This window comes from Peromyscus eremicus, chromosome X (genome assembly GCF_949786415.1).
Source record: "Peromyscus eremicus chromosome X, PerEre_H2_v1, whole genome shotgun sequence".
NCBI classification, from domain to species: Eukaryota; Metazoa; Chordata; class Mammalia; order Rodentia; family Cricetidae; genus Peromyscus; species Peromyscus eremicus.
The window spans coordinates 88554588-88581447 of NC_081439.1; the positions used below are offsets into that span (position 1 = coordinate 88554588).

Sequence of the window (26860 nt, forward strand, 5' to 3'; positions counted from 1 at the left end):
CCTCGGTGCTTGGTAATTTAGAGCCTCACGCTGGGCGGGAATGTAAGATGGCGGAGTAGCAACGCGGCGCTGTTGGTGTTAAGGCAGCCGGCTGACTTCGAGTCCAGTCTCCGCAGCTGCGGTGACCACTGAGAAAAGAGTGCGTTTGTGTGGTTGCCCAAGATGCCGAATATCAAAATCTTTAGCGGGAGCTCCCACCAGGACTTATCCCAGAAAATTGCTGACCGCCTGGGCCTGGAGCTGGGCAAGGTGGTGACTAAGAAATTCAGCAACCAGGAGACCTGGTAAGGACGAAATTGGCATCTCGAGTGCACCGCACCTGCCGGGTCGGCAGCATCTTGGGGGATTGAGCGGCCGCGGGAATTCCCGGGTGCTGAGGGAGAGCAGGACGGGGCAACTGAGGTTAGCTTGTCCCATAGGCTGTTCCGTTATTTTATCTCGCTTGAGGGTCGCGTTTACCCTCGCCGCGCGCGCGGGTGGAGCCAAGATGGAGGGGGCAGGCGGAGATGGTACGTTTGAAGGTTGGGGATGGAGGACCTAATGTAGTGGGGTAATGGCCTCCCCGGAGCGTCTAGAGGGGGTACCGACGCTTAGCTTCGGCTATGGGGACACGTGGCTTGTCGCTTCAGTGTGGAGCCGCTAGGTTGGATTCGGTTCGCTTTCAGCGCATTGACTGGTGTACATCAGAGAACCTAGCGCGTTCCGAGCCCTCGTGGTCTTTCTCCTAGAGTCGAAAAGCTTTTTGATTCGAAATGGTCTTAAAGGAAGCATGTTCTGAGTGCGCGAAAATGTTACCACTTCCCTTAGATTAGCAAGCGTCGGCTTTTCCTATCTTTGCAATCTGTCTGTCGAGGAATCGGAACCACCCTTAAGTTAAATCGAGGTGATGAGATAAAGTGGTGCTTTAGCTCAGCATCATTGATCTTCAGCATCTCAGCTTCAGTCATCCCGAAAGTCTTAGGGAAAGCTAAGTTGTGGAATTGGAATTTTTTACCTTAACACCCCCTCCCTCAAATAGCAGCCTCTTTTCAGTGTTACGTGCGTGGGGATTTAGGGAACGACTTACACGTGAATATTAATAATTGAGGACAAAATAACACAAGGGAAGAGCTAGCTTCCCCAATTGATTGTTATCCAATCAATCGAAATTTGATTTTTTTTGATGCTTTATCTTAAAACTCCTCCAGCACTGGTGTGATGTCACGCCCCTTTAATTACACCTCTAGGCAGAAGCAGGATAGCCAGCCACAAGCTTGAGGCAAGCCTGGTCTGCATAGCTAATTCTGGACTAGTCTGGACCACACAGTGAGGCCCTCTCTCAAATATTAATTGGTAACAAAACTCGCTCTCTAGCCCCAATTTCGTCGTCCGCGTGCACTATTGGACCATGTGAAAGGTTGCCGTCCGCGTGCACTATTGGACCATGTGAAAGGTTGCTTACCTACTTCTTTCAGTGCCCCTTCCAGCCGTATATGGAGTCTTCTAGATCTCATGCATTGTATTTTGTTTTCCCATAGTTGATAGAGCACAGGCCATAATCCTTTTTTCATTGGCTTATTTTGTTTTTAGGGTGCTTTTTGAGGGAGAATCACCTACAGGTCTCTAACATGTAGTCGTCCTCTTGCCTCTCTTTGCCTGTTTAGTACTGGGATTACAGACAGGACCCATCACTACCTCCACAGCCTACACTCTTACAGTCATCTGTTAGGGGGCATTTCTAAACTAATGATCAGTTATTAAATTACATAAGATTTATTTTTTCTGACTTTTTTCTAAATGTTTTATATTTTTTCTTTAAAGTGATTTCCAAATATAACTTTTTTTTTAGACCTAGCTAAAGTTCATCTGTAATGGATGGCTTCTTCCTGGATTAGTATGCTGTTAATTGTGATGCAAATGATAGTGCAAACACATAGCATCTGTAGCCAGGCAATACCTTAGAAGAGGAGTGCAAGCCGCTTGTTACCTCCGACCATTTTTGCTCCTGGGTCTCAGTAAAAAAAAAAAAAAAAAAAGAAAAAAGAAAAGAAAAGAAAACAGCCCCAGACTTAGAACGATAGTTTGGCTAGGGGATAAAAATGTTTTTCATTTAGAGGTTTTCTTTGACCCATTTGGTTATTGAGTCTTTCCCCTGTTTTCAGGGAAAAAAAAAATAGAAAGACTGTTTTGTCCTTGTATTAATCCTCTGCCCTCTGCATAATGCAACACAGCAGAATTTGAGGTTATGTTTGGGGTGGTGGTCGTGGTTGAAGAGAACAACATAGTCTAATACTGACAGATTTTAATTAAGCCCAACTTGGATAATAAGACTTTTTAGGCTTTTATTTATTTTATGTGTATGGGTGTTTTGCCTGCATATATGTGCTGGCACGCATGCCTGGTGCCTGCTGAAGTCAGAAGATAGTGGTGTTTAGATCCCCTGGGACTGGATCACAGATGGTTGTGAGCCACCATGTGGGATCTGGGAATCCTCTGCTAGAGCAGCCTGTGCTCTTAAGCGCTGAGCTGACTCTCCAGACCTAACTATAAAAGGTTTAGCTTTAAGTTTGGCTTTGAAAAATGGCTGAAATGTTGGTTATTAAGCAGAATTGTTTTTAAAAATGGTAGTGGCAGTTGAGTGATGAGTTGCTAAGTGTTTTATTTGTGGGGGTGGGGGGCATGGAGCACACTTGGCTTAGAACTTGCTATGTAGACCATGCTGGCCTTGGAACTCAGAGACTCTGCTTCCTCGGTCCAATTAGCAAGCCTGTGCCACCATGCCTGACCTCAGAACGTTTTTGTTTTTCTTCAAGACAAGGTTTCTCTGTAGCCCTGGCTGTCCTGGAACTCACTTTGTAGACCAGGCTGGTCTCAAACTCAGAGACGTTCCTGTCTCTGCCTCCTGAGTGCTGGGATTAAAGGTGTTCAACACCATACCAGGCTAGAATGTATTTTTTTAAGATTTTATTTTTTATTTGTGTGTAAGTTTGTATGTATGGGGCCGAGGGGGCATATATCACATATATTTGATTACTTGCAGATTCCAGAAGTGGGCACCAGATCCCCTGGAACTGGAGTTATTATGAGTAGTTACCACCTGACCTGGGCACTGGGTCTTCTAGAAGAACAGCAGGGACTCTTAACTTTTTTTTTTCTTTCTTTTTCTTTTTCTTTTTTTGAGACAGGGTCTCACTTTGTGGCTCTGACTGTCCTGAAACTATGTAGACCAGGCTGACCTCCCAACTCAGATCTCCTGCATCTACCTGTGCTGAGATTAAAGGTATGTGCCACTATACTCAGTTAAGGACTCTGAACTTTGAGCCATCCCTGTCCTTGGAACACATAAATTTTAAATACTAACCTCTAATGATGCTATATTTTTCATATTCTTTTAAATGTTTAAGCTGGCAATAATTATTCTTGTTTGTAAATTTTTGCCTCTTTCCTTTTTGTTGGCATGTATTATACAAAATGATGGACTTGGTTTTTGGGGGGGTTTTTTGTTTTTTTTTTCTTTTGTTGTTGTTGTTGTTGTTGTTTTTTGCTTTTTCTCAGAGCTGAGGATCGAACCCAGGGCCTTGCACTTGCTAGGCAAACACTCTGCCACTGTGCTAAATCCCCAACCCCAAGGACTTTGATTTTTTTGGCAAAGAAAATATTTTCTCTCCTGGAAAAAGTCTAGGTAATGAGGTTCCATAATTAATAAGTCACCTGCTTTAAAGAAAGGATTTGAAGCCAGGCAATAGTGACACAGCCCTTTTTAGCACCCCAGAGGCAGAGGCAGGCAGCTTTCTGAGGCAGAAGCCAGTCTAATCTGCAGAGGTAGTTCCAGGCCAGCCTGGGGTACATAGTGAAAGCCCTGTTCCTTCTCAGCTCCACCCCCACACACACACACCTGATAAAGGATTCCAAGTATATTTTGTAGTTACAAAAGCAAGGAGTTTGTAAAAATAGATAATAATAAGTCTTATAGAACAAAGGACTATAATAATTTTTCCAAGAACTTGGCAAAAAATAATTGGTAAAGTTTAGATTTTATCTGTATCCCTTGGCTTCTGGCAGCTGAAGGGATAGAGGCATAAGTAACATAATGTTTTTATTTTTATACAGCTCTCTAGAGACTTCCAGATACAAACTCCCGAAGGTTTTATAAAGAATATCATGTAAAATGTAATAATTTGTGGGTATTTTTTGTATTGGCTCACGTTTAAAGCCTTGTATAAGGTGCTAAGAAGCCACCCTGGTCTAAATGCTTTGAAGAATCCTTTAAGCCTAATCAGACTGTCTTAGGGTCAGTTGTGAAATTGTTTGTTCTCTAAGTCCTGATCAAACAGTCTGACAATAGTAAGTGAATGTGTGGAGCACATGGCAATCTGTGTACTTTACTGAAACTACAGCCATAGGTTGACCTCTGATACCACATGTAGAGCGCAAAGCTGACCTTATTGGAAATCAGTGCACCCAGCCTCTTCTCTCCCCCAGGAGAATGGAGATCTGGGTCAAAGAGGTGAGATGTGCCAGAGGAGTGCAGACAGGTTTAGCTGTTTTTGAAGTTGCTCAATAATTGGAAATACTTGGTCTAGAATGCATGAGCCACCGAACAGAAGCACTTTATCAGGGAATCTAATCTCTCAAGGAAAGTGAGAGTAAAGACCACACCTTTAATCCCAGTACTCCAGAAGCTAACGCAGGTTGATCTTAGGGTTCAAGGTCAACCTGGTTGCTTTGTTTTGTTTTCAGACTAAGTCTGTGTAATCTAAACTGGCCTCAGGCTTGCTATGTAGCCCAGGATGACCTTTAATGGCTCCTCTTGCCTCAGCCCCTTAAATGCTGTATTACCCACATTTGAAGCACTTAATAACCATAAACTTGAGGCCAGTGATTCCTGTATTATGCCATGCCTTTCTAAGCCTTATTTGGAAAACATGCAAGTTGTTCATGTAGAAAGGCCTCCTTGGACCTCTCTGACCTATGTGTGAACTTGTGTGTGTGTGTGTGTGTGTGTGTGTGTGTGTGTGTCTGTCTGTGGATGTATGCCGCTTGTGTGTGGGGGGTGTCCCTAGAGACTAGAAGTGTCTGATTTCCACGTGACTGAATGTTAGGAACCAATTCAGGTTCTTGTTAAGAACCACTGGGCCGTCTCTCCAGCCCCTATTTAACTTTTTTTGTGGTAGAACCCTCCAAATAAACACATGGCTTGAGTGGAGTCCCCAGAGGCCACTTAAAGCTGTGTGCACCCACAAGTACCCCTCTGGGAAGACGGGAGGTAGAGACAGTAGAAACCCTGGAAGCTTGCAGGCTAGCCTCATATACAGGGCAGTTGTCTCAAGGTGGAAGGTTGTCCTCTGACCTAACTAAACACATGTACTCACACACATACATCCTATATACCCACATAAAAAAAATACTAATTCCTAAATATTGAAGAACTAGTCAGTGTTCAGTTCTCTCTGTCATAAATGTGTGGTTTTTAAAAATAAAAAATTACATATTTATTGTTTGCAAGTGTGGGGATCAGAAGACAACTTTTGGAAGTTGATTTTCTCTTCACCACATGGGTTCCAGAAATGGAACTCAAGTGGTCAGGCTTGGGGCAAGCACTTTTATCAGCTGGACTGCCTTGCTGGCACCTAACAATTCTTTATTACATTTTATTCTTGAAGGGGCACAATGGAGTCGGTTCTTTCCTTGTACAGTCTGGTTCTGGGGGTTGAACTCAGGTTGTCAGACTCTGTGGCAGATATCCCCACCTGCTGAGTCATCTCACTGGCCCATGGTTTTGTTGGGCTTTTTGTTGTTGCTTTCTATTTGAAACAGGGTCTTTAGCCTAGGCTGGTCTCTAACTCCTGTTGACGCTTCCAGAATTTTTGGTTTACTAATATGTATCGTCCTACCCAGCTAAATGTATATTTCTAAGTATGTTTGATCTAGAATGCAAATAAGATCCATTGAGGTTGAGTAATTGATAGTTTTATGTTGCCTTTTTTCTGGTAAATTTTATTTTCCACATATGAGTGCTCTGTTTGCATATATATGCCTGCCTGTGCACCACATGCTATGCCCAGCGGTGCCTACAGAGGCCAGAAGAGGGCATTGAATCCCTAGAACTGGAGTTAGGAGTGGTTGTGAGCCACCATGTGGGAGCTGGGAATGGGGAACCTGGGTCCTCTAGAAGAGCAACAAGTGCTCTTAACCACTGAGATACACAAATTCTGGGTTGCTTTGTTTTGTTTTGGAGACAGAAGTTTAGGCTATCTTCAAATTCCTTATATAACCTGATGTTCCTGTCTCAACCTGGAACTAAAGGCTGCACCCTCACCTAGATGGGATCTAACAAAAGACTTCTGAATACTGGGGAAAGAGATCCACCTGCCTCTGCCTCTGCCTCTGCCTCTGGTCCTCTGGTCCTCTGGCCCTCTGGCCCTCTGGCCCTCTGGTCCTCTGGCCCTCTGGCCCTCTGCCTCTCCCTCTGCAGTACTGGATTAAAGGCATGTTCCACCACTGCCTGGTGGGTAATGTATTTATACGAAGAACAATCCAGATACTGGGAAGAAGTATAGAGGCTAGGAAGTAGAAAAGGATATATCTAAGGGATATATATATATATATATATATATATATATATATATATATATTTATATATATATATATATATATATAAATAAAGACTGGTAGATGACAGGCTAGGAGGAAATATTTTGAGGTGAACTCTTCTTATTTTGAGACAACGTATGTAGCCTTGGCTTTCATTACTTTCCATTAACTTCCTAAGGGATGTGTAAGTGTATACCATCAAGCCTGGCTCAAAGGTGGGCAGTTTTCAGGCTAACTACAGAAATTGGAACTCCCAAGTTCCTTCACAGCATTACGTAGTTTCTCAGAAAACAGACAATTAAAGTAGGTTCTTCTGACTGACCACAGTCATTTTTTTATTCTGTTACCTCAGCTTTAATTGAGAGAAGCAGTAATGGTTTAGTGACTACACACAGGTATAATGGTGCACAATTCTTTGCTTTACTATTTATTTGTTTAGTTAGTCGTTTGGAGACAGAATCACTAGCCTGGAGCTCACTGTCTATCCTAAGCTGCTCTCAGTATACTGTATCTTGGTTTTAGGTGCGTGCCATCAAAAGTGAATTTGAACCAGGCATGGTGGTGCCTTTGGAGGTGGTGGCAGGAGAATCAGAAGTTTGAGATCATTCTCAGCTCTGAATTACATGAGACCTTCCTTGTCTCAAAAAAATTAAAATAAATTTGAATTTTGAGAGCAGAGAATATAGTTCTAGTTCAGTGGTAGATCACTTGCCTAGCATGTACAAAATGAGTGTTATTCCCAGTGTCACAAAAATGAATTTTGAATTAATTGTAGACTTACGGGCAGTTGTAAAAAATGAGAAAAATATGCAATTTTTTTGTTTGTTTGCTTGTTTTTTCGAGACAGGGTTTCTCTGTGTAGTTTTGGTGCCTGTCCTGGATCTCGCTCTGTAGCCCAGGCTGCCCTCGAACTCACAGAAATATACCTGGCTCTGCCTCCCGAGTGCTGCGTTTAAAGGCATGCGCCACCACCGCCCGGCTGCAATGTATTTTTTACTCAGTGTTTTATAATTTTCTGACTATAGTTTTTTCTTTATGCAAACTGTAGTTTCTTGTAAAGAAACAATCAGCATATTTCTTGTATAACGTACCAATCAGCATATTGACACAGATAAACATCAAGATACACAAAACACCCCTATTAATTACCAAAAGGGTGTTTGCTCTTTGCTCTGTGACGACTACATCCATAGTTGTTTTCTCCTCCTGTCTTTCAGTGGTTTTCTTTTCATATTGCCTTCATCTGATTTTAGTATCTGAGTAATAATACTGGCTTCGATAAAGTTGAATTGGAACCTGTTTCCTTATCCGTTTCTGGAAAAGACTATAAAATTAGCATTAATTCTCTTTAAAAATACTGATAGAATTCTCAGATTAAGCTGGGTGTTAGTTTGTTACTGAATTTTTATCATAGTTTCCCCCCGTCACCCAAGTCCTCTTAGATTGTCCCTACCTCCCTACCTACAAAGCTGTTTTTTGTTGGTGTCTTAGAGGTTTATCAGTGGTACTAATTTTTCTCTCATATAAACTAGCTTTTGTTTTGTGGGTTTTTCCTAAGTCTTTAAACTTTGTATTAATTTCAGACAGAGTCCCTTTCTTTTTATGTAATTACCCTGTCTTTAAGATCACCATCACCCTTCCTCAGTTTCCTTAGCCCTGGACTTACAGATGTATGCCACCAGCGCTAGCTCAGTTCTGTAATTTTGAAGTAAAACTGTTTTCTTCGTTATTTGTGTGTCCTCACATACACATGTGTGAAGGTTAGAGGAGAACTTTGTGAAGTTGGTGCCGCTTACTCAGCTTTTACATGGCCTCCAGGGATTGAACCTGGGTCAGGAGAGTCCCACACAAGTGCTTCACCGACTGAGCTACCCTCCTCCCTTTTGATTTTTACATTATCGTTTTATTGGTAGAAAACCAGGGTCAGCATAATTGTTTCATTATTTAGTAAAATATCTTATATAATATTAGCGGGACCAGCCTTAATATTATACATCCCAGGGACTCAGGAGAGAGAACTACTAACAGTGAGGACTATTTTCAGGAAGTAGAATCTCAGCACACCGAGCTCTATAGTCCACTTGCTTTAATTCCTCTGGCATAACATCCTTTATACACAGCTTCAGTTCTGTTCTCATGTCTAGCTCCTTTCTTGGTTGATTTCTCTCTATATTTATCTACTGCTTCCTCTAAGTTCTATCTTAATTCTCTTGTCTTAACTCTGCCTCATCTAGGTCTTTTTCATCTTGTTCTTACCCAGCTAGTACTTCCCCATTTGACTTTTCCTCATCTTCCATCTCATTCCTCTGGTACTCTCCTCTAGCCCTTCAATCTAATTCTTCCCCATCTCAGTTTGTTCCTCTCAAGTTCTTACCCATCTAATTCTTCCATTCTCTTTTCTCTTCTCCGTCTCTCCGTGCCCTGGAAGTCCTGGTATATAAAGCCAGGCTTCCAGAGTCAAACGGAGGGGTGATAAGAATCACACAGGGAGCCAATAACCGTTAATTATCATTTGCAACCCCAAAGGGAAGTGACCAATGGGGAAATGAATTAACTAAAGGCTAAATTTGGGTAATATCTAAGAAGAGGGAATCTTACATACTCAACTATAGTCTTAAACATGATTAGTAGAAAATGTTAATCTATAAGTTGCCGGGGGGTGGTGGCGCACGCCTTTAATCCCAGCACTCGGGAGGCAGAGCCAGGCGGATCTCTGTGAGTTCCAGGCCAGCCTGGGCTACCAAGTGAGTTCCAGGAAAGGCGCAAAGCTACACAGAGAAACCCTGTCTCGAAAAACAAAAAAAAACAAAAAAAAAAAAAAAAAAAAAAAAAAGAAGAATCTATAAGTTGCTAGGTCAATGGGAGAAAATAAAACTGTCTGCTTTTTTCTTGTGGCTCCTATCTGTCCAAGCTATCTGCTGTTTTTCTGCAGGGTGGGGGAAAGTGTGCTCAGTCACTAGGCAACCTGTGTTCCGCTAGATGCCTCTGGTGATAGTTAAAGGGAGATCTGGAACCAGAGGTAAGGTTTGGGAAAGGAGGAAGTAAAGCTTAATTGGCATATCTGCCAGGCCATCTCAAATGGGTAGCCTGGATGCTTAAGTCTGTTCTTAGAAAGTACGGAGGTATCTCTGATAAGGTACTTTCTTCCCTCTGGGGATGGACCTGGCCGGATGCTTCCAATGATGATAATTACAGGGAGGCTTGAACTGGGGTGGCTGAGCATAGCTGTAGGCGCAGAAGGTTATCTAAAGATTCCTAGAAGTGGTTAGGTAAGGAGTTAGCAGTCTATAAAGTTAGTAAGGCTGTAAGAAAGGAGGGTCCGAGCTGAATTGTGTAAAGCTATTACTTAACATCCACCTGACCTAGGTGGTGTCTCCTTGTGGAATTTACCTTAAATCAGGAGACTTGCATGTGGACTGTTATTACTGCTAGTCCTTGAAAGTGGCCAAGGGAGATATCTGATTCCAGAGAAAGCCTTTCCTGAGGCTGTTCTCCAAATGCCTGGAATGTGTATGTCTAGAGAGTTATCAGTCCACACTGTTAGCCCTTGGGGAAAAGTCAATTGGGAAAACTATGAAGGCACACATGACTTTAACAATACAGCTGATATATAACAAGCCAAGTAACACCAAAAACTCCTTGGGATTTGGCTTCCTCTGGAGGAATTCCTTGATCCCTCCAGGTAGTGACTTTGCCATAACCAGCTGAGTTCTTATAATATATTCCTGCGGCCCACAGCAAAAATAGAGCTCTTGCTTAATAGAGTAATCTACTTTTGGATTTTTTTTTTCTTTCGGTTTTTCGAGACAGGGTTTCTCTGTGTAGTTTTGGTTCCTGTCCTGGATCTCGCTCTGTAGACCAGGCTGGCCTCGAACTCACAGAGATCCGCCTGGCTCTGCCTCCTGAGTGCTGGGGTTAAATACTTTTGGATTTTTTAAAAATATTTTTATCTTAGCCGGGCAGTGGTAGTGCATACCTTTAATCCCAGCACTCGGGAGGCAGAGCCAGGCAGATCTCTGTGAGTTTGAGGCCAGCCTGGGCTACCAAGTGAGTTCCAGGACAGGCTGGAAAGCTACACAGAGAAACCCTGTCTCGAAAAACCAAAAAATAAAAATAAATTTTATCTTTACAAAGGTTTATATTTTGCGTGTATTTGAATGTTTGCCTGTGTGTGTGTGCATGTACATATATGTATATATGCATACCACATGCATATAGTTCCTACAGAGGCCAGAGGAAGTCAAATCCCCTACTGGAGCTGGAGCAACAGCTGGTTGCAAGCCACCTGGCATGGGTGCTAGGAACTGAACTCGGGTCCTCTACAAAAGTGACAAGTGTTCTTACCTGTAGCAGGAATCTTAAAAGTTCTTTTTATTAATAAACCTAAGCCAGTTATTGGGGTGAACACTGGAAGATCAGAGAGACAAAACAGGCCACAGCTAACCTCACCTGGCTAACTTCTCAGCTGGTCTTGTTTCCTCAGAATGGAAGCTTCTGTGTCCTCATCTCAATGGCTCTCAGCTGAACTGCTGCTTGAAAGCCTGAAGCTTAACCAGCCAAATGCTTAACCAGCCAAATGCTTCTAGTTTCTGGTCCTCACGCCTTATATACCTTTCTGCTTTCTACCAACACTCCCTGGGATTAAAGGCTTGCTTTCTGGGATTAAAGGCATGATGAGTCACCATGCCTGTCTGTATCCTTGAACACATGGATTTCTGCCTCTGGAATGCTAGGATTAAAGGCGTGTGCTACCACTGCCTATCCTTTATGTATAATATTGTGGCTGCTCTGTCTCTGACCCCAGATAAGTTTATTAGCATGCACAATATTTGGGGGAATACAATACCACACTTACCCACTGAACCATCTCTTCAGCCTTTTTTATTTACTTTTTTATTTTGTATAATTGTGCGTTTGTGTGGAAATACGTACATATTAGTGCAGGTGCCCATCCACAGAGGTCAAAGGTGTCAGATCCCCCAGAGTTGGAGTTACAGGTGGTTGTGAACCCTCTGAATTAAACAAGACTCTCTACTTAGGTCAGAGTAGTTCGCACAGAATGACGTCAAAGCCTACATTTGTTTCATTCACCATTACATATTCCTATTTGAGTGGACTATCATTATAGTAGGGAAGGTATTGTCTTCTCTATACAGCATTGGTGCAGAACAGAGGTGATTCCTACTTTTCCTTATATGTGACTACAATAGTCACCATTGATAACAGATTTGATACTATGTCTGATGGCCACCATATGAAATTACAGTGCAATTGCTTCTCTATAAGTACTTTAAAGTCAACCAATCTTTTTCATGTTGTGTCTCATTTATAATCTTAGAATATTTTTGTATAGTGAACTAGAATGAACTGGGTAATAAGCTGCTTCTGGTATACCCGCCCGTTTCTTTAGGTGTTCTCTCCAAAGTCTGAAGTGATCAATATCCACATGGAGCTATAACCCATGCATAACATATATGAGTACTGATGCTGCGACTGTCTGGAGAATTACAGTGTGGTACTTAGGAGAATCTATTGTTTATGTTCATTCTCTTTTTCTATTTTAGTGTGGAAATTGGAGAAAGTGTACGTGGAGAAGATGTCTACATTGTTCAGAGTGGGTGTGGTGAGATAAATGACAATCTAATGGAGCTTTTGATCATGATTAATGCTTGCAAGATTGCTTCAGCCAGCCGGGTGACTGCAGTCATCCCATGTTTCCCTTATGCCCGCCAGGATAAGAAGGATAAGGTAGGAATGGATTTTTTTAATAGTGTTGGTGAGTGGAACTAGAGCTTAATTCTCAGCTAGTGCTCAGCTACCCCGGAGTTATATCTTCAGCTCAGAATCTTTTTAATGTAGGGGAAAGAAGAACATTGCCCAAAGTCACAGTCCTTAACTATCAATTATATCAGAGCATTTAAAAATATTTCTTAGATTCGGGGTTGGTGGTATAGTGGTGAGCTGCCTTCCAAAAAATGATATTTCCTTAAGTATTGCCCTATCTTTAAATCAACAGGCATATAATTTATAATGCATATTTTTAACTATGTTAAGACTAATCAACAGGGCCAGGCATGGTGACGCACACCTTTAATCCCAGCACTCGGTAGAGGCAGGTGCAGACAGATCTCTGAGTTCAAGGCCAACCTAGGAACTCAACCTACAGAGTAAGTTCCAGGACAGCCAGAGATGCACAGAGAAACCCCTCCCCACCCCCCAAAAAAGACTAATCATCAATCCTTTGTAGCAGTGTGTGTGTGTGTGTGTGTGTGTGTGTGTGTGTGTGTGTGTGTGTGTGTTTTATTGGGTATCAAACCTGGGGCATCACACATGCTAAATAAGTGCTCTGTTACTAAACTATATACCAGCCCATTTTTTGCCTTTTATTTTTAGACAGAATCTCACTAACTTTCCTAGACTGGCCTTGAACTCATTGTGCTGCTCAGGCAGATCTTTCTTGTAATCCTCCTGCCTTAGCTTTCAGAGTAACTGGAAATCCAAGCTCATGCCATTAGGTCTAGAAGAATACTTTTTAAAGTATTTATTATCTAGCCAGGTCATGTGGTACCTGCCTGTAGTTGCTCGCAGATCTTCAGGAGACTGAGGCTAGAAAACCATTTGAGCTCAGGATTTTGAGGCCAGTCTGAGCAACATAGCAGGAATATCCCCACCTCAGAAAACATTAGCAAATTCTGGTAGAGCCCCTCATAGTATCACAAGATCTTGATCCCAGTTGTGACCCCTTCGTAAACTTGAAGTTGACTATGTGAATACTTGCTTTCCTGTATTTTATGTATCTAATTTATTAGAAGGTGAAGTATATACATAAAGCTTTTTAAGTATTTTGTAATTAACCCCAGTTTTTACAAATGATACCTAAGAGGAATTCTAGATACTTTTTTATTGTGACCAAGTATAGAGTAAAAGCATAGACTTTGTAGAAGTAGTCACAAGTATGTTGAGGTTGCTATAAAGTTGACCTCCAGATGACTCTGATTAAACAATTTTCATTGTGATATGGATCTTTAAACTTTGACACACTAGGTGGTATTATGAGTGTGTATGCATTAAAATATTTCAATCAAAATAATTTTAAACATAGTGTGAGGACTGAGATTAATTTGACTGACCATAGTAAATACTTGAATACAGAGCCCAGTGTGGTGGTGCATGCCTTCGATCCCAGGAGGGAGAGTCAGGCACATCTCTGTGAGGCCAGCTTGGTCTGCCTAGAGAGTTCAAGGACAGCCAGAGCTACATAAAGAAACCCTGGTAACGTGTGCCTTTAATCCCAGCCCTAGTGAGGCAAAAGTAGATGGATCTCTGAGTTTGAGGCTAGCTTGATCTACAGAGCGAGTTCCAGAACAGCCAGAGCTACACAGAGAAACCCTGTCTGGAAAAATCAAGAGAGGGGGAGGGGGAGGGGGAGAGGGAGAGGGGGGGAGAGGAGGGAGGGAGAGAGAGAGAGAGAGAGAGAGAGAGAGAGAGAGAGAGAGAGAGAGAGAGAGAGAGAGAGAGAGAAGAAAACATCCAGAAATGGTGTATGCCTGTAATACCAGCACTCAAAAGACTGAAGCAGCAGGGTCAAGACTTTTAAGCCAGTCTAAACTACAAAGCAAAATCGTCAAAAATAATTTAAGAAAACAGAAGTTAGAAATATAGTCTTCTTTACTAAAATTTGTATCTTCATTTGAAACAATATTGTACTGCTTACTGTTTATATTAGATTACAGTCACTCAAAGATCAGTGCCACATGTCATGAATTTCTTGGTGATAATGTCTTAAAATTATAGGTACTTGGTAAATGAATTGCTTTCATCTTGACTTTTTTTTCTTTTTTTCTTTCCTCCCTTCTATTCAGAGCCGGGCTCCCATCTCAGCTAAGCTTGTTGCAAATATGCTATCTGTAGCAGGAGCAGATCATATTATCACCATGGATCTACATGCATCTCAAATTCAGGTACCAGTGGAAGGAAGCTAAGTATTGAGAGAAAGGTGGGCAGAGAGCCAGGCATGGTGGTGCACATCTGCATTCTAGAGGCTGACAGCTGAAGTGAGAAGTTAGCAAGACAGTTTGTTATTATGGGAAGGACATAGGCTTTAGGATTAGAACCTAATAATCAGTCTTAATTTTAGAGCTACAGACATTAAAGATTTTTCATAGAAACCCAGAACAAGAGAAATCAATCGCCACATTTATTTTATACTATCTAAAGCTTCCAGCTATGAATGGTGGTGCATACCTATAATCTTAGTACTTGGAAGGCCCAGGCAAGGAGATTGAATTCCAAGCTAGTCTGTGCTATAGAGTAAACCCTGTTTTAAAAAGTTAAACTCCCAGCTATTACCATTTGCATCTTCTGGCAAAAGAGGTGCATAGGACAGAGGAGTGTACTCATCTTATCAAAAAGAAACAATTGAGAAGTACAACTAGTTTGTATAAACTAGAATTAAAACACATATCTTGGGCTGGAGAGATGGCCCAGCAGTTAAGAGCACTGGCTGCTCTTCCAGAGGACCCGGGTTTGGTTCCCAGTGCCTACATGGCAGCTCCCAACTGTTAACTCTAGTTCCAGGGGTTCTGACACTCTCATACCAATGCACATAAAAAATAAAAAATAACACTCTAGCTGCTTCACCATTTGGCCAGCACAAATGCCAAGTGGTCTAAAATGGTGTGTATAAATTGAGTCTGAACATGTTGGCTTGGCTCTTCATAGTTCTTGGCTGAACTTGGCTGTTTACAAAGGCTCGTTTTTGTTCCTATGGCCAGGTGTGAGTTGGCTAAGGCCTCGTATTACCTCCTTGGGCTTACCTTCCCATTAACTTATTCCTTTTAAAATTTGTGTGTGCATGTATGTATATGGAAATGAATACATACATCCGTGTTGCGTGTAGAGGTAAGAGAACAACTTGCAGGAGTTCTCTTACCAAGTAGATTCTCAAGATCAAACTTGGGGGCTACTTTACCTCCTGAGCCATCTCACCAGCCCTTTTTTTATTACATTGATTGACTGACTGATTGTTCACTGGGTATACATATGCTTAAGCTTAAAAACAGCTTTCAGGAGTCAGTTCTCCCATGTGAGTCCCAGGGAGCAAACTCCTCAGGTCATCAGACTTGATAGCAAATATCTTAGAGGAGACATCTCTCTGAATCCACTTACTTTATGTCATAAATGAAGAGAAGAAAAATAAAACCAAACTTAAGCCAGCTTCTTTCTCCAGGGCTTTTTTGATATCCCAGTGGATAATTTATATGCAGAGCCAGCTGTCTTAAAGTGGATAAAGGAGAATATATCTGAGTGGAGAAACTGTACTATTGTCTCACCTGACGCTGGTGGAGCCAAGAGGTATGGTTGTAATTACTATTGTTCTTAAAAAATAATGTATTGCTAAAGTCTTTCATAGAGTAATATCCCAAAGTGATGTTCTCCTGTCCAAGTGCCACTTTTCACAACTTTAGATTGGATGTGCCAGTGGCTAGAATATAGGTTGGATATCATTTTCGCTCTATACTGGCTTGAGTCATTTGGAAGGCAGGGTAGACAGGGCCCTAAGTAGTCGTTACATTATTGGCTTGACTGTTACATTAGGGACTCGGCAGGCACTGCAGAGTTAACAACACTGCTGTAACTTTATCAGGAAGGGTAGGAGATTTCATTTGCAATGAATTTATTCTTTTTTTTTTAATTTTGGTGTTTTGAGACAGGGTTTCTCTGTGTAGCTTTGGAGCCTTTCCTTTGTAGACCAGGCTGGCCTCGAACTCAGAGATCCACCTTCCTCTGCCTCCCAGTGCTGGGATTAAAGGCGTGTGCCACCACTGCCCTGCAAAAGTGGTTTTTAATTTAAAGCCAGGACCTTAAATTTTTTAATCAAACTTATTGCCAGAGATTAGCAGTTACATTAATTTATAGTACAAACTGTGCAGACCAAGAGCTTTGTGGGGTTTTTTTTGTTTGTTTGTTTGTTTGTTTTTGTTTTTGTGGCTTGCTTACAAAAATATGGCATGTGTTCTTGTTCTGGAAATAGAATGAAGGGTTACAAGACTCAGTCAGATGAATAGGAAAAACTAATTTAGAACTTCCCAAAAGTAATACATATCATGTAGAATTCAAATCTTTCTCAACCATCTCTTTAATTTCAGTAACTTCCGTGGAATTGATTAGCTGAGAACTTGAATTGTTTATTCAGCCACATGTATAGCTTGATGAATTCCATTTAATTGCTAGTTGTCCTCTGTGACATCTAGTGGCAGTATAAAAACATCCCTATATAGGCAGTTGTCACACTTTCTCTTAACTTCTTAAGCAGTATCTTCACATCTTTCTCAAGGACTTAGAAAATAATTCATTTGCAATAGTCACAAGCAGGTTTTTTAAAAGTTTGGTATAAGAATACTACTTTCTAAGGACAGAGAAATGGAATGAGATCTACATGAACAGCCTGGACATGAGTGGGGGTAGTGAAGGGCGAGGGTCGAGGGAAAGAGAGCTTGGGTGAGTGGGAGATCCCAGCTGGATCAAAAACAGAGAGGGAGAACAAGGAATAGGAGACCATGGTAAATGAAGACCACATGAGAATAGGAAGAAACAAAGTGCTAGAGAGGCCCACAGAAATCCACAAAGATACCCCCACAACAGACTGCTGGCAATGGTCGAGAGACAGTCCGAATTGACCTACTCTGGTGATGGGATGGCCAAACACCCTAATTGTCGTGCTAGAAACCTCATCCAACTACTGAGGGATCTGGATGCAGAGATCCATGACTAGGCCCCAGGTGGATCTCTGGGAGTCCAATTAGCAAGAATGAGGAGGGTTTATATGAGAGAGAATTGTTGAGACCAAGGTCGGATAAAGCACAGAGACAAATAGCCAAACAAACGGAAACACATGAAATATGAACCAATGGCTGAGAGGTCACCAACTGGATCAGGCCCTCTGAGTGGGTGAGACAGTTGATTGGCCTGATCTGTTTGGGAGGCATCCAGGCAGTGGCACCGGGTCCTGTGCTCATTGCATGAGTCGGCTGTTTGAAACCTGGGGCCTATGCAGGGTCCCTTGGCTAGGCCTGGGAGGAGGGGACTGGACCTACCTGGACCGAGTCCACCAGGTTGATCTCAGTCTGTGAGGAAGGCTTTGCCCTGGAGGAGATTGGAATGGGGGGCGGGCTGGGGGGAAGGTGAGGGGGCAGGAGGGGGGAGAACAAGGGAATCTGTGCCTGTATGTAGAACTTAATTGCATTGCAAAATAAAAATTAAAAAAAAAAAGAATACTACTTTCTGCAAATGACTTATGTTTGTAATTCTTTTTCATTCTAATTAGTGATGGAGTATTTTCCACTGCTCACTTCTGTCTTGGCAGGGTTGGGGAGTAGGTAAGGATCCCAGTGTGATTGTAATTTGCACAGTAGCTCTCCACTCAAGGGATTTTGGGTTACTTTTCCAACCCTTTTCTGCTTTGTTGGGGACTGAGTGTGTTGGTGAGCATGAACAGTTTGGAACACTTGGTAACTGATCATGCATTTGCCTTGGATGTCATCATTCCAAGTAAGTTGGTTACCTCTGATGTTAGGTGTCCAAGCAGTAGTAATGGAGAGCACAAGGTATGGTTATGGTTCCTTTAGATCCAGGTAGAAATGTTGCCTAGAGTTGTGGTTCAAACCGTATATGGTCAGAGATTCTTGACCTGTTCAGCAAAAACTCTGGTCACAAGAGAAATAGGATAAATAATGCTAAAGTTTAATTTAATCAATGTTACATTTAAAAACACTAAACCTGAAGCATGAGTCTTTTCTTCATGACGAAGATTGCATTGCACAGTGGTATGTGGGTACACATGTCATAGGGGTAGGGTAGCCTATTGTCACTTCTAACCTGCCTTTTAATGTGGCTTGTATTATCTTTAATGAGGAAAAAAAGTTCTCTTTGCTTTTGATGATAATTTGGGCTGTAGTAACATGCCCTGTTTGTCTGGTTAATTGGTTTAATTTTCTTTCTAGCACTTGTAGAAGGAATCCCAAGCTTGGTGATCAGGTACAGTTGATATTTCCCATTGGTGGTGGTTTCACCACCATTGTGGGAGAGATGAGTGTATGGACATGTATTGAAAGGGTGGGCGCTGCTCCACTCCTCCTAGCTTCAGATTCACATGCCACTGCTTCTAGAATCACAAATCCTTCATGGTGGAAATTGGGACAATCTGTGTACTCCCTACACTAGCTAATAAGATCTCTCTTTCCTTCTGCCTTCAATCTGTTAAACTAGTGTACCTTGCCATATACTGTTTCCCAGGATTGGTGAAGGGTATGTCTACTCCATCCCCAGAATGAATGGTATAAGTTTGAGTAATATATTCCCATACTGCCAGTGGTATTACAGAGGGCATTAATCTATAAAATCCAGTTTATAATGTTTGTTTTTGAGATGTTGATGATAGTTGCTTTCTTCTAGCTGTGAGATCTGTTTTAGTTTCAAGGGGTATTCTTCCCCAGGAGGAAAATCCATTATTTTGTATAAGTGGGTAAGAGAGATGGAACCCAGGGCCTCATGCATGCTAGACAAAGCTGTCTACCACTGAACTACACTCCCAGCCTTGGAAGCCACATACATGTCTTTTTTTTTTTTTTTTTTTTTTGGTTTTTTGGTTTTTTCGAGACAGGGTTTCTCTGTGTAGCTTTGTGCCTTTCCTGGGACTCGCTTTGGAGACCAGGCTGGCCTCGAACTCACAGAGATCCGCCTGCCTCTGCCTCCCGAGTGCTGGGATTAAAGGCGTGCGCCACCACCGCCCGGCTCACATACATGTCTTTAACTTAACTTTGAACCTCTCCTATTTTCCAGAGTTACTTCCATTGCAGACCGATTGAATGTGGATTTTGCCTTGATTCACAAGGAACGGAAGAAGGCCAATGAAGTGGATCGCATGGTGCTGGTCGGAGATGTGAAGGATCGGGTGGCTATCCTTGTGGATGACATGGCTGACACTTGTGGTACAATCTGTCATGCTGCTGACAAGTGAGTACAGGGTGTTGGGGCTAGGAGAAGTAAAAAGCTAACTACTGCTTTGCTGATTGCTTTGTGAAACACAACTAAAGAGTAAGTAGCTTTGGGATGTTTTGATCATGCTAGCTTTTAATACATAGAGATGAATAAGTATTCCTCATTTCAGATTCTTAGTTTTTATAAAGAGACACTGCTTTTATATTAAGTATATCCTTAATAAGTTGAAACTATCAAAAGTCAAGTGGATCACATACACTTTTACCTTCCAAAGTCCCTGCTTAGTAACACAGTCTACTGTAGACTGGGTTGTTTCCCCTCGTGATTACATGGCTGATTGGGAGCTGCTGTGAGACAGTATTTGGATCACACATTGCTAGATCAAAGAAAGGTCCAAATTCTACATCTAGTTTCTACTGAATATATGGTATGTTTGCCATTATAAAGTCCAAAAATCATTAAGTTCAAGCATAGTCAAAACAATTGACTTTTTGTTTTGATGAGTTAGAAATCCATAGATGTCCTTTACAAATATTGGTTCATTTTGCAAATGTGCACATGCCATGGCAAGCATGTGGAAGTCAAACTTTAGGAATGATTCTCTCCTTCTACCCTGTGGGTCTCAGGGATCAAATTCAGGTCAGCAGGCTGGGAAGTAAGCACAGGCAAATGTGAGTATTCCTGGTTAAGTGTATTTGCAGGGTCATAGATTTTCAGTCTTGTGGTACCATATCTTTATCATGTAGTTTTCCAGATCACATTCAAGGACATTTCTTTTTACCAGCCAGAAAGGAAAAAGAACACAGAGATTCCCCCTGGACATTTTGTAGGTTCTACCAAGATAAGGCTTAGTGCAGATTATACTCTTTGATGTGGTCAGTACTGTGTCCTCCTAAAATTAATGTGTTGACTTCTAGCCCCCAGGTATGGTTTTGCAGATTAACCTTGGCATTTAGGCTTAAATAATGAAATCTTGAGAACAGAACCCTCATGTTAGAATTAGTGACGTTGGGGTTGGGGATTTAGCTCAGTGGTAGAGCGCTTGCCTAGCAAGTGCAAGGCCCTGGATTCAGTCTTCAGCTCCAGGGGAAAAAAAAAAGAATTAGTGACTTTATTAGAAGAAAATGCTTGCTACACTATCTTTACATGTATACTAGAAGGTCATGTGACCACACAAAATGGTAGATACTATAAACCAAAACCAAAAAAAAAGTTTAAAAATGAAATCTACCTTGTCTATACTTGATCTTGGCCATGACAGACTCCGGAACTGTGAAGCATGTTTGTGCTTAAGCTGTCCAATTTCTGATATTCTATTAATGACAGACTAATACTCTTCCTTCTTCCTAATTCAGAGTCTGTAGTTGCATGTCAGTTTAATGAGCTCTTTTTCCTCTAGACTTCTCTCAGCTGGAGCTACCAGAGTTTATGCTATCTTGACTCATGGAATCTTTTCTGGCCCAGCCATTTCTCGTATCAACAATGCATGCTTTGAAGCAGTAGTAGTCACCAATACCATACCACAGGAGGATAAGATGAAACACTGCTCCAAAATACAGGTGAAATGGGATTAATCCAAAACAAAAATTTCCTTCGGTGTTTTACAGGTAGTAACATGTTAGTCACATATGTGAATACTGAAGCATAAGTTCTTTGGGTTTATCTTTATTGTTTTGTTCTGGAAATGGAACCCAGAGTCTTGCTCTTGTAGGTAAGGACTCTACCACTGAATTTTTTTTTCTTTTTGGGGAGGGGGTTGGTTTTTTTGAGACAGGGTTTCTCTGTGTTGTTTTGGTGCCTGTCCTGGATCTCGCTCTGTAGACCAGGCTGGCTCTGCCTCCCAAGTGCCCGGATTAAAGGCGTGCGCCGCCGCCGCCGCCGCCGCCGCCGCCGCTGCCGCCGCCGCCGCCGCCGCCGCCGCCGCCGCCACCGGCTACTGAATTTCTGAAGTCATTCTTTGTTCTTTTTTCTTTGGCATTGAGAATGGACCCAATGCCCTACTTTCTTTGTACTTTTTGTTTGTTTGTTTGTTTTTCGAGACAGGGTTTCTCTGTGTATAGCTTTGCGCCTTTCCTGGAACTCACTCTGTAGACCAGGCTGGCCTGGAACTCACAGAGATCCGCCTGCCTCTGCCTCCGGAGTGCTGAGATTAAAGGCGTGCGCCACCACCGCCTGGCTCTTTGTACTTTTTAAGGTGCACTCTCATTAAGTTGCCCAGAGTGGCCTTGAACTCACTCTGTAGCCCAGGCAGGCCTCGAATTTGAAGTTATTCTACTTCAGTCTCCCAAGTAGCTAAGGGCTTGACTTCCCTTCTTTGGATTTTGTGGTGGGTTTTTTTTTTTTTTTTTTTTTTTTTTGAGACAAGATCCTACTATGTAGCCCTGGCTGGCCTATAATTTTATATGTAGACCAGGCTGGCCTTGAACTCAAAAATCTACCTGCCTATGCCTGAGTGCTAGAATTAAGGGTATGCCTGACCGCATCTAGCTTTGTGTACTTCTTAAGCTTTTTTACTAACATTTTTAAAATCGTGTGTGTGTGTGTGTGTGTGTGTGTGTGTGTGTGTGTGTGCGCGCGCGCGCGCGCGCACGCGCGCGCGCGCGTGTGTGCTTGTGTGAATTTCAAAGGCTTAAAGATGACATTGAATCCCCTGGAACTGCAGCTAAAGGTGGCTCTGAGCTTCCCTCTGAGTGCTGTGACTGAATTCAGGTCCTCTGAAAGAGCAATAAGCACTCTTAAACGCTGAGCCATTCTCCAGCCTCTTTGTGAATGTTTTGTTTTTTACTTAGGTTTTTTAAAGCAGAGCACACTGCTGACTAGGGTAGCCTAAGACTCATTGCAATCCCCTTGCATTATAGGCATATTCATTTTTGTTAGTGTTTTGTTTTTTTAGATGCTTGTTTTGTTTTTCAAGACAGCGTTTCTCTGTGAAGCTCTGGCTGTCCTAGAACTTGCTCTGTAGACCATACTGGCCTCAAACTTACAGATTGTTTTCCCCACCTGGGTGTGAGGATTAAAGGCATGTACCACCACTGCCCTGGCTAATTTGTTTTATTTATTTATTTGGGGTATGTGTGCTTGGTCCTCCTGCAGATGACCAAAAGAAGGCATCAGATTCCCTGAAGCTAGACTTACAGGTGGCTGTAAGCTACATGACATGTATTGAGAACTGAACTCTAGTCTTCTAGAACAACAGTGAGTGCTCTTAGCTGCTGAACCATCTCTTCAGCTGCTATACACACATACTTGTCCTGTACAGCATCAGTGTTTTGATGACCTTGTATTTGTCCTATGTTACTAGCATCTTAACTCTTTCTAAGTAATTATAGTTAGGAAAAAGAAAAAGAAGAAGAGCCGAGGGCTTGATCCTTAGTAAGGGTGCTTTCCAGGCTGCTTATTTAGGCTGCAGATGGACCAGTGAACTCTGTACCTGCATACTAACCTGGTGCGTTTCTTGCCTTTCTAGGTGATTGATATCTCCATGATCCTTGCAGAAGCTATCAGGAGAACCCACAATGGAGAGTCTGTCTCCTACCTGTTCAGCCATGTTCCTTTGTAATAGAATAACTTCTGGAGCATTTTGAAAATAAAACCACCCCACCCCTCGTTTTTCTGGTATTTGGTGAGTTCAGCAGAAGGCCCAGCTTGCTCCAGTGTAGCTTTTACATCCCACATTAGGTACATTAGAATTTAGCCTAAATTGGAAAAAGACAGACTGCGATTAACTGCTAGGATGTCCTACTTGCATTGCTTCATCCTGGCTTTCTTGTTTATTTTGTGAGCCTTGCAGCTTTAACTAGAGCTCAGCTGCTGAACGATGTATAGACTGTTGAAAATATTCCACAAGGTCCTTAGGATATGATTGACAAGCTCATACTCCATTGCATGTGAATGCTTTGGGGTTCTTATTCATTCAGAATAACTAGCAACCAAGTCAGCCCATATGTGATACATTTTCAGAGGTTTGTGCTACACTACAGCAAGAACCCTGAGCATCCTTAAGCATAGTTCTGGTAGTTGAGCGCCCTGTTAGGCAGGGGAAGATAGCTCAATGTAGTAATTAACTTTTTTGGGAGGAAGAAGCCTGATCCATTGCCATCTGTTTAACTCTATAGCTTGAATTCTCTACACCTGTGTTTTCCTTTTGGCTTTACCGTCAGCTGTCTTGACCTTTTCCTGGCCAAATATCTTGGACTCAGTGATCATTGTTCCATAATCTTCTGTAAGACAGACTTGCTTCTTGCTATGTATGTAAGCACTAACATTCACATTAGATAACCTGCTGTAGCGCAATCTTCCTTAGCCTATTGCCACTGTGGTGGTAGGTTTTAGGTGGTGTCATAGTGCCTTTTGATTAATTTAAGTATTTAATTTTCCTCTTTCTTGGATCCTTTTAGTCTCTCAGTTGAACAGATTTCTGCTAAACAATTTGTGTTATAGTTTCTTGTAGAAAAACTTAATAAAATGTTAATGTATGCAATTTTGGGTCTCTGTCATATCTACTGATTTCTCTGCTGAAAGTTTGTCTTGGGTGTCCTACTGTCCAATGTATCTATTTTTTATCTAAACCATTTAGCCACCTTTTAAAGAAAAAGCAAAGCAGCAATAGAAAGACTTTAAGGTATTTGAGGTTTACTGAGAATTAGAAGCATTATAGGATGTATAATGCTTTCTGGGTTTCTGCCACTTATTCCTGGGAATCCAAATTCCTATTCCTTTAGAACCAATTTTGCCTAATGTGATGATTCCCCTCCCACACCAGTGTTTGGCATTTAATTTCAGCCCTTCTAAGTAAAACTTGGTTGTAAGCACATAGAATTTAAACAAATTATAATGCATTCCAGGATTTTTAAATGGGTTTCTTTGTGAATGACTGTATAAGGTTGTATGTTTTCTTTGACACTCTTGGTGGTTTTAGAGTTTGGTGAATACTCCTTTGATCTTTTTTGAGACAGGGCTTCTCTGTGTAGCCCTGGCTGTCCTGGAACTCACTCTGTAGACCAGGCTGGCCTGGAACTCAGAGATCCACCTGCCTCTGCCTCCCGAGTGCTGGGATTAAAGATGTGTGCCGCCACCGCCCAGCTCCTTTGTTCTTTTAAACCTGGATCTACTTTTTATTTCATTATGCTTTTGTTGAGTTTGGGGATACCTGGATTACAGTTAGACTTTTAACAAAAGTGATTCCAGAGGGACTATAGTAAGCTGTGACATCTTCTTTTTTTTTTTTCCTGGAAGAGCCGAGGGAGCTAATTATGCTACTTCCTGAAGTATTGAATCAGTGTGTCAAGGTTCATCATTTCATAATACAGTAGTTACTTTTCTATAGATAATACTATCCAAGACCCATATTGGATACCTGGAACTATAGTTATTATATAACCTTATTATAGTAGTTTTCCCCTATACAGACATACCTATGATAGTTTTATTTATAAACTAAGCACTGTAAGAGAACAACAAAATTGAGCAATTATAGCTCCACTAATAAAATTGCCAGCATCACTATTGTGCCTTGGGGCCATCAAATGAGGACAACTGATGTGATAACTAAGATTAATAGGCTATTAGCATATATTGTGTGGCATGCAGGACAAAAGAATGGTTATGCCCCAGGCAGGATTGTGCAACAGCATTCTGTGTAAGAATTGGTTTATTTCTGGTTGGTTTTGTTATTGTTGTTGTTTGAGACAGGGTTTCTCTGTGTATCTTTGGAGCCTCTCCTGGATCTCACTCTGTAGACCAGGCTGGCCTTGAACTCACAGAAATCCTCCTGCCTCTACCTCCCAAGTGCTGGAATTAAAGGCATGTGCCTCCAACACCCAGTTATTTCTGAGTTTTGACATAAGACCTAGACTGTGGGACTATGTAATCTAATAGCTAGGATGAGGTTTTGAGGTGATTCAGGAGAAAGTATTACTCTTCAACTTTTAGCTGAAAGCAAGTACCTACAGTGGGAGAACCCCTAATGTCTTAGACATTGGTTTGTAGTGTTTTGTTTTGTTTTGAGGTACGCTCCCACCCAGCTGGCCTCTAATAGAAGTCTTTCTGCCTCTACCTCATGAATTCTGGGATTAAAAGCATGTACCACTCATTTTTAAATTCTATTTATTTAGTCTATGTGCGTGTGGGTTTGTGAGACACGCATGTGGAGATCAGAGAACAACTTGGAGGGATTGTCCTTGAACCATGTAGATCTCAGGAGTCAAACTCAAGTCAGGCTCTGCAGCAAGTGCCTATACCCAATAAATCACGTCACCAGCCTCAACAACTATTTGATAATGGGAGGAGGGATTGTGCCATATGTTTGAGGCAAGGTCTCACTATGTAGTAGCCCTTGCTGGCCTGGAACAGGCTAGTTACAAACTGCCTCTTGAGTGCTGGGATTAAACATGTGTCCCACCATACCCAACTCCCAACAGTGACTATTTTAATGTGGTTTTTTTTAAAGATTTATTTATTTATTATGTACACAGAAGAGGGTGCCAGATCTCATTACAGATGGTTGTGAGCCACCGTGTGGGTGCTGGGAACTGAACTCAGGACCTCTGGAAGAGCAGTCGGTGCTTTTAACCTCTGAGCCATCTCTCTAGCCCATGTGTTTTGTTTTTAATGATAGATTTTGATGAGTGGATTTTTTTCTGCCATGTGGATCCTGGGGATCAAACTATGTCATTAGGCATTAAGGCTGAGCCATCTGGCTGGCCCTGTAAGGTTTTTGACAACTTGCAAAGCCAGTGCTTCCATAAGACTGGGGGCTCCTAGCCCCACTCTTCTTTCCAGATATGGATAATGTTTTCTGCTGGAGACAAGGGTGGGATACATACCTAGTCTTGAGGTTGAGGGAAGGAGGTTGCCATGAATTTGAGTTCATCTCAGGCCACATAGTATCACCAACTTAGAAAAAAAGGGTGTTTCCTACTAAAACTGTTAGAGTCTATTAATAGCACATAACTCTTAAAACTGAAGGTTATTATGAAAAGTCTGAAATCGAGTTTTTAAAGTATTACCTCTATTGGCCTGCCTTCCTACCTCTCCCCTCTAAGGAAGTAGCCTGCAGAAGAGAATCTAGTGAGAGGTGCTTCCCACAAAATAAATAATAGAGAAAGAAATGACAAGGCTGGGGAAGGGTGGCTTCATGCTTACCTAGGCTAGAGACCATTGGGAGACAGTGCTGTTCTGAAAGACTAATTGTCCCCAGGCTTTGCAACCTGTGCGTCATAGGACCTAAAGAGGTTTGGGTACAAGAGGGTCATGTGTCTTTAGAGTCCTCTTTAGGGCATCCTCTGTG

General features: G+C 41.9%; 1 protein-coding gene across 1 annotated transcript; it reads left to right on the top strand.

Annotated features, from left to right (window-relative positions):
* Prps1 (phosphoribosyl pyrophosphate synthetase 1) lies at positions 1-24052 on the top strand. Its single transcript, XM_059251010.1, has 7 exons — positions 1-284; positions 12138-12321; positions 14436-14534; positions 15803-15927; positions 19414-19587; positions 20972-21131; positions 23039-24052. Exons 1-7 carry the CDS (start codon positions 163-165, stop codon positions 23129-23131), a joined length of 957 nt encoding a protein of 318 aa, XP_059106993.1. The 5' UTR covers positions 1-162; the 3' UTR covers positions 23132-24052.
* Positions 24053-26860: the final 2808 nt, after the last annotated feature.

Coding starts and splice junctions, on each gene's coding strand:
- Prps1 (XM_059251010.1), top strand. CDS start 163: ATGCCGAATATCAAAATCTTTAGCGGGAGCTCCCACCAGGACTTATCC. Junction 19,588..20,971: donor ATCTGTCATGCTGCTGACAA/GTGAGTACAGGG, acceptor TTTTTCCTCTAG/ACTTCTCTCAGCTGGAGCTA. Junction 21,132..23,038: donor AACACTGCTCCAAAATACAG/GTGAAATGGGAT, acceptor TTGCCTTTCTAG/GTGATTGATATCTCCATGAT.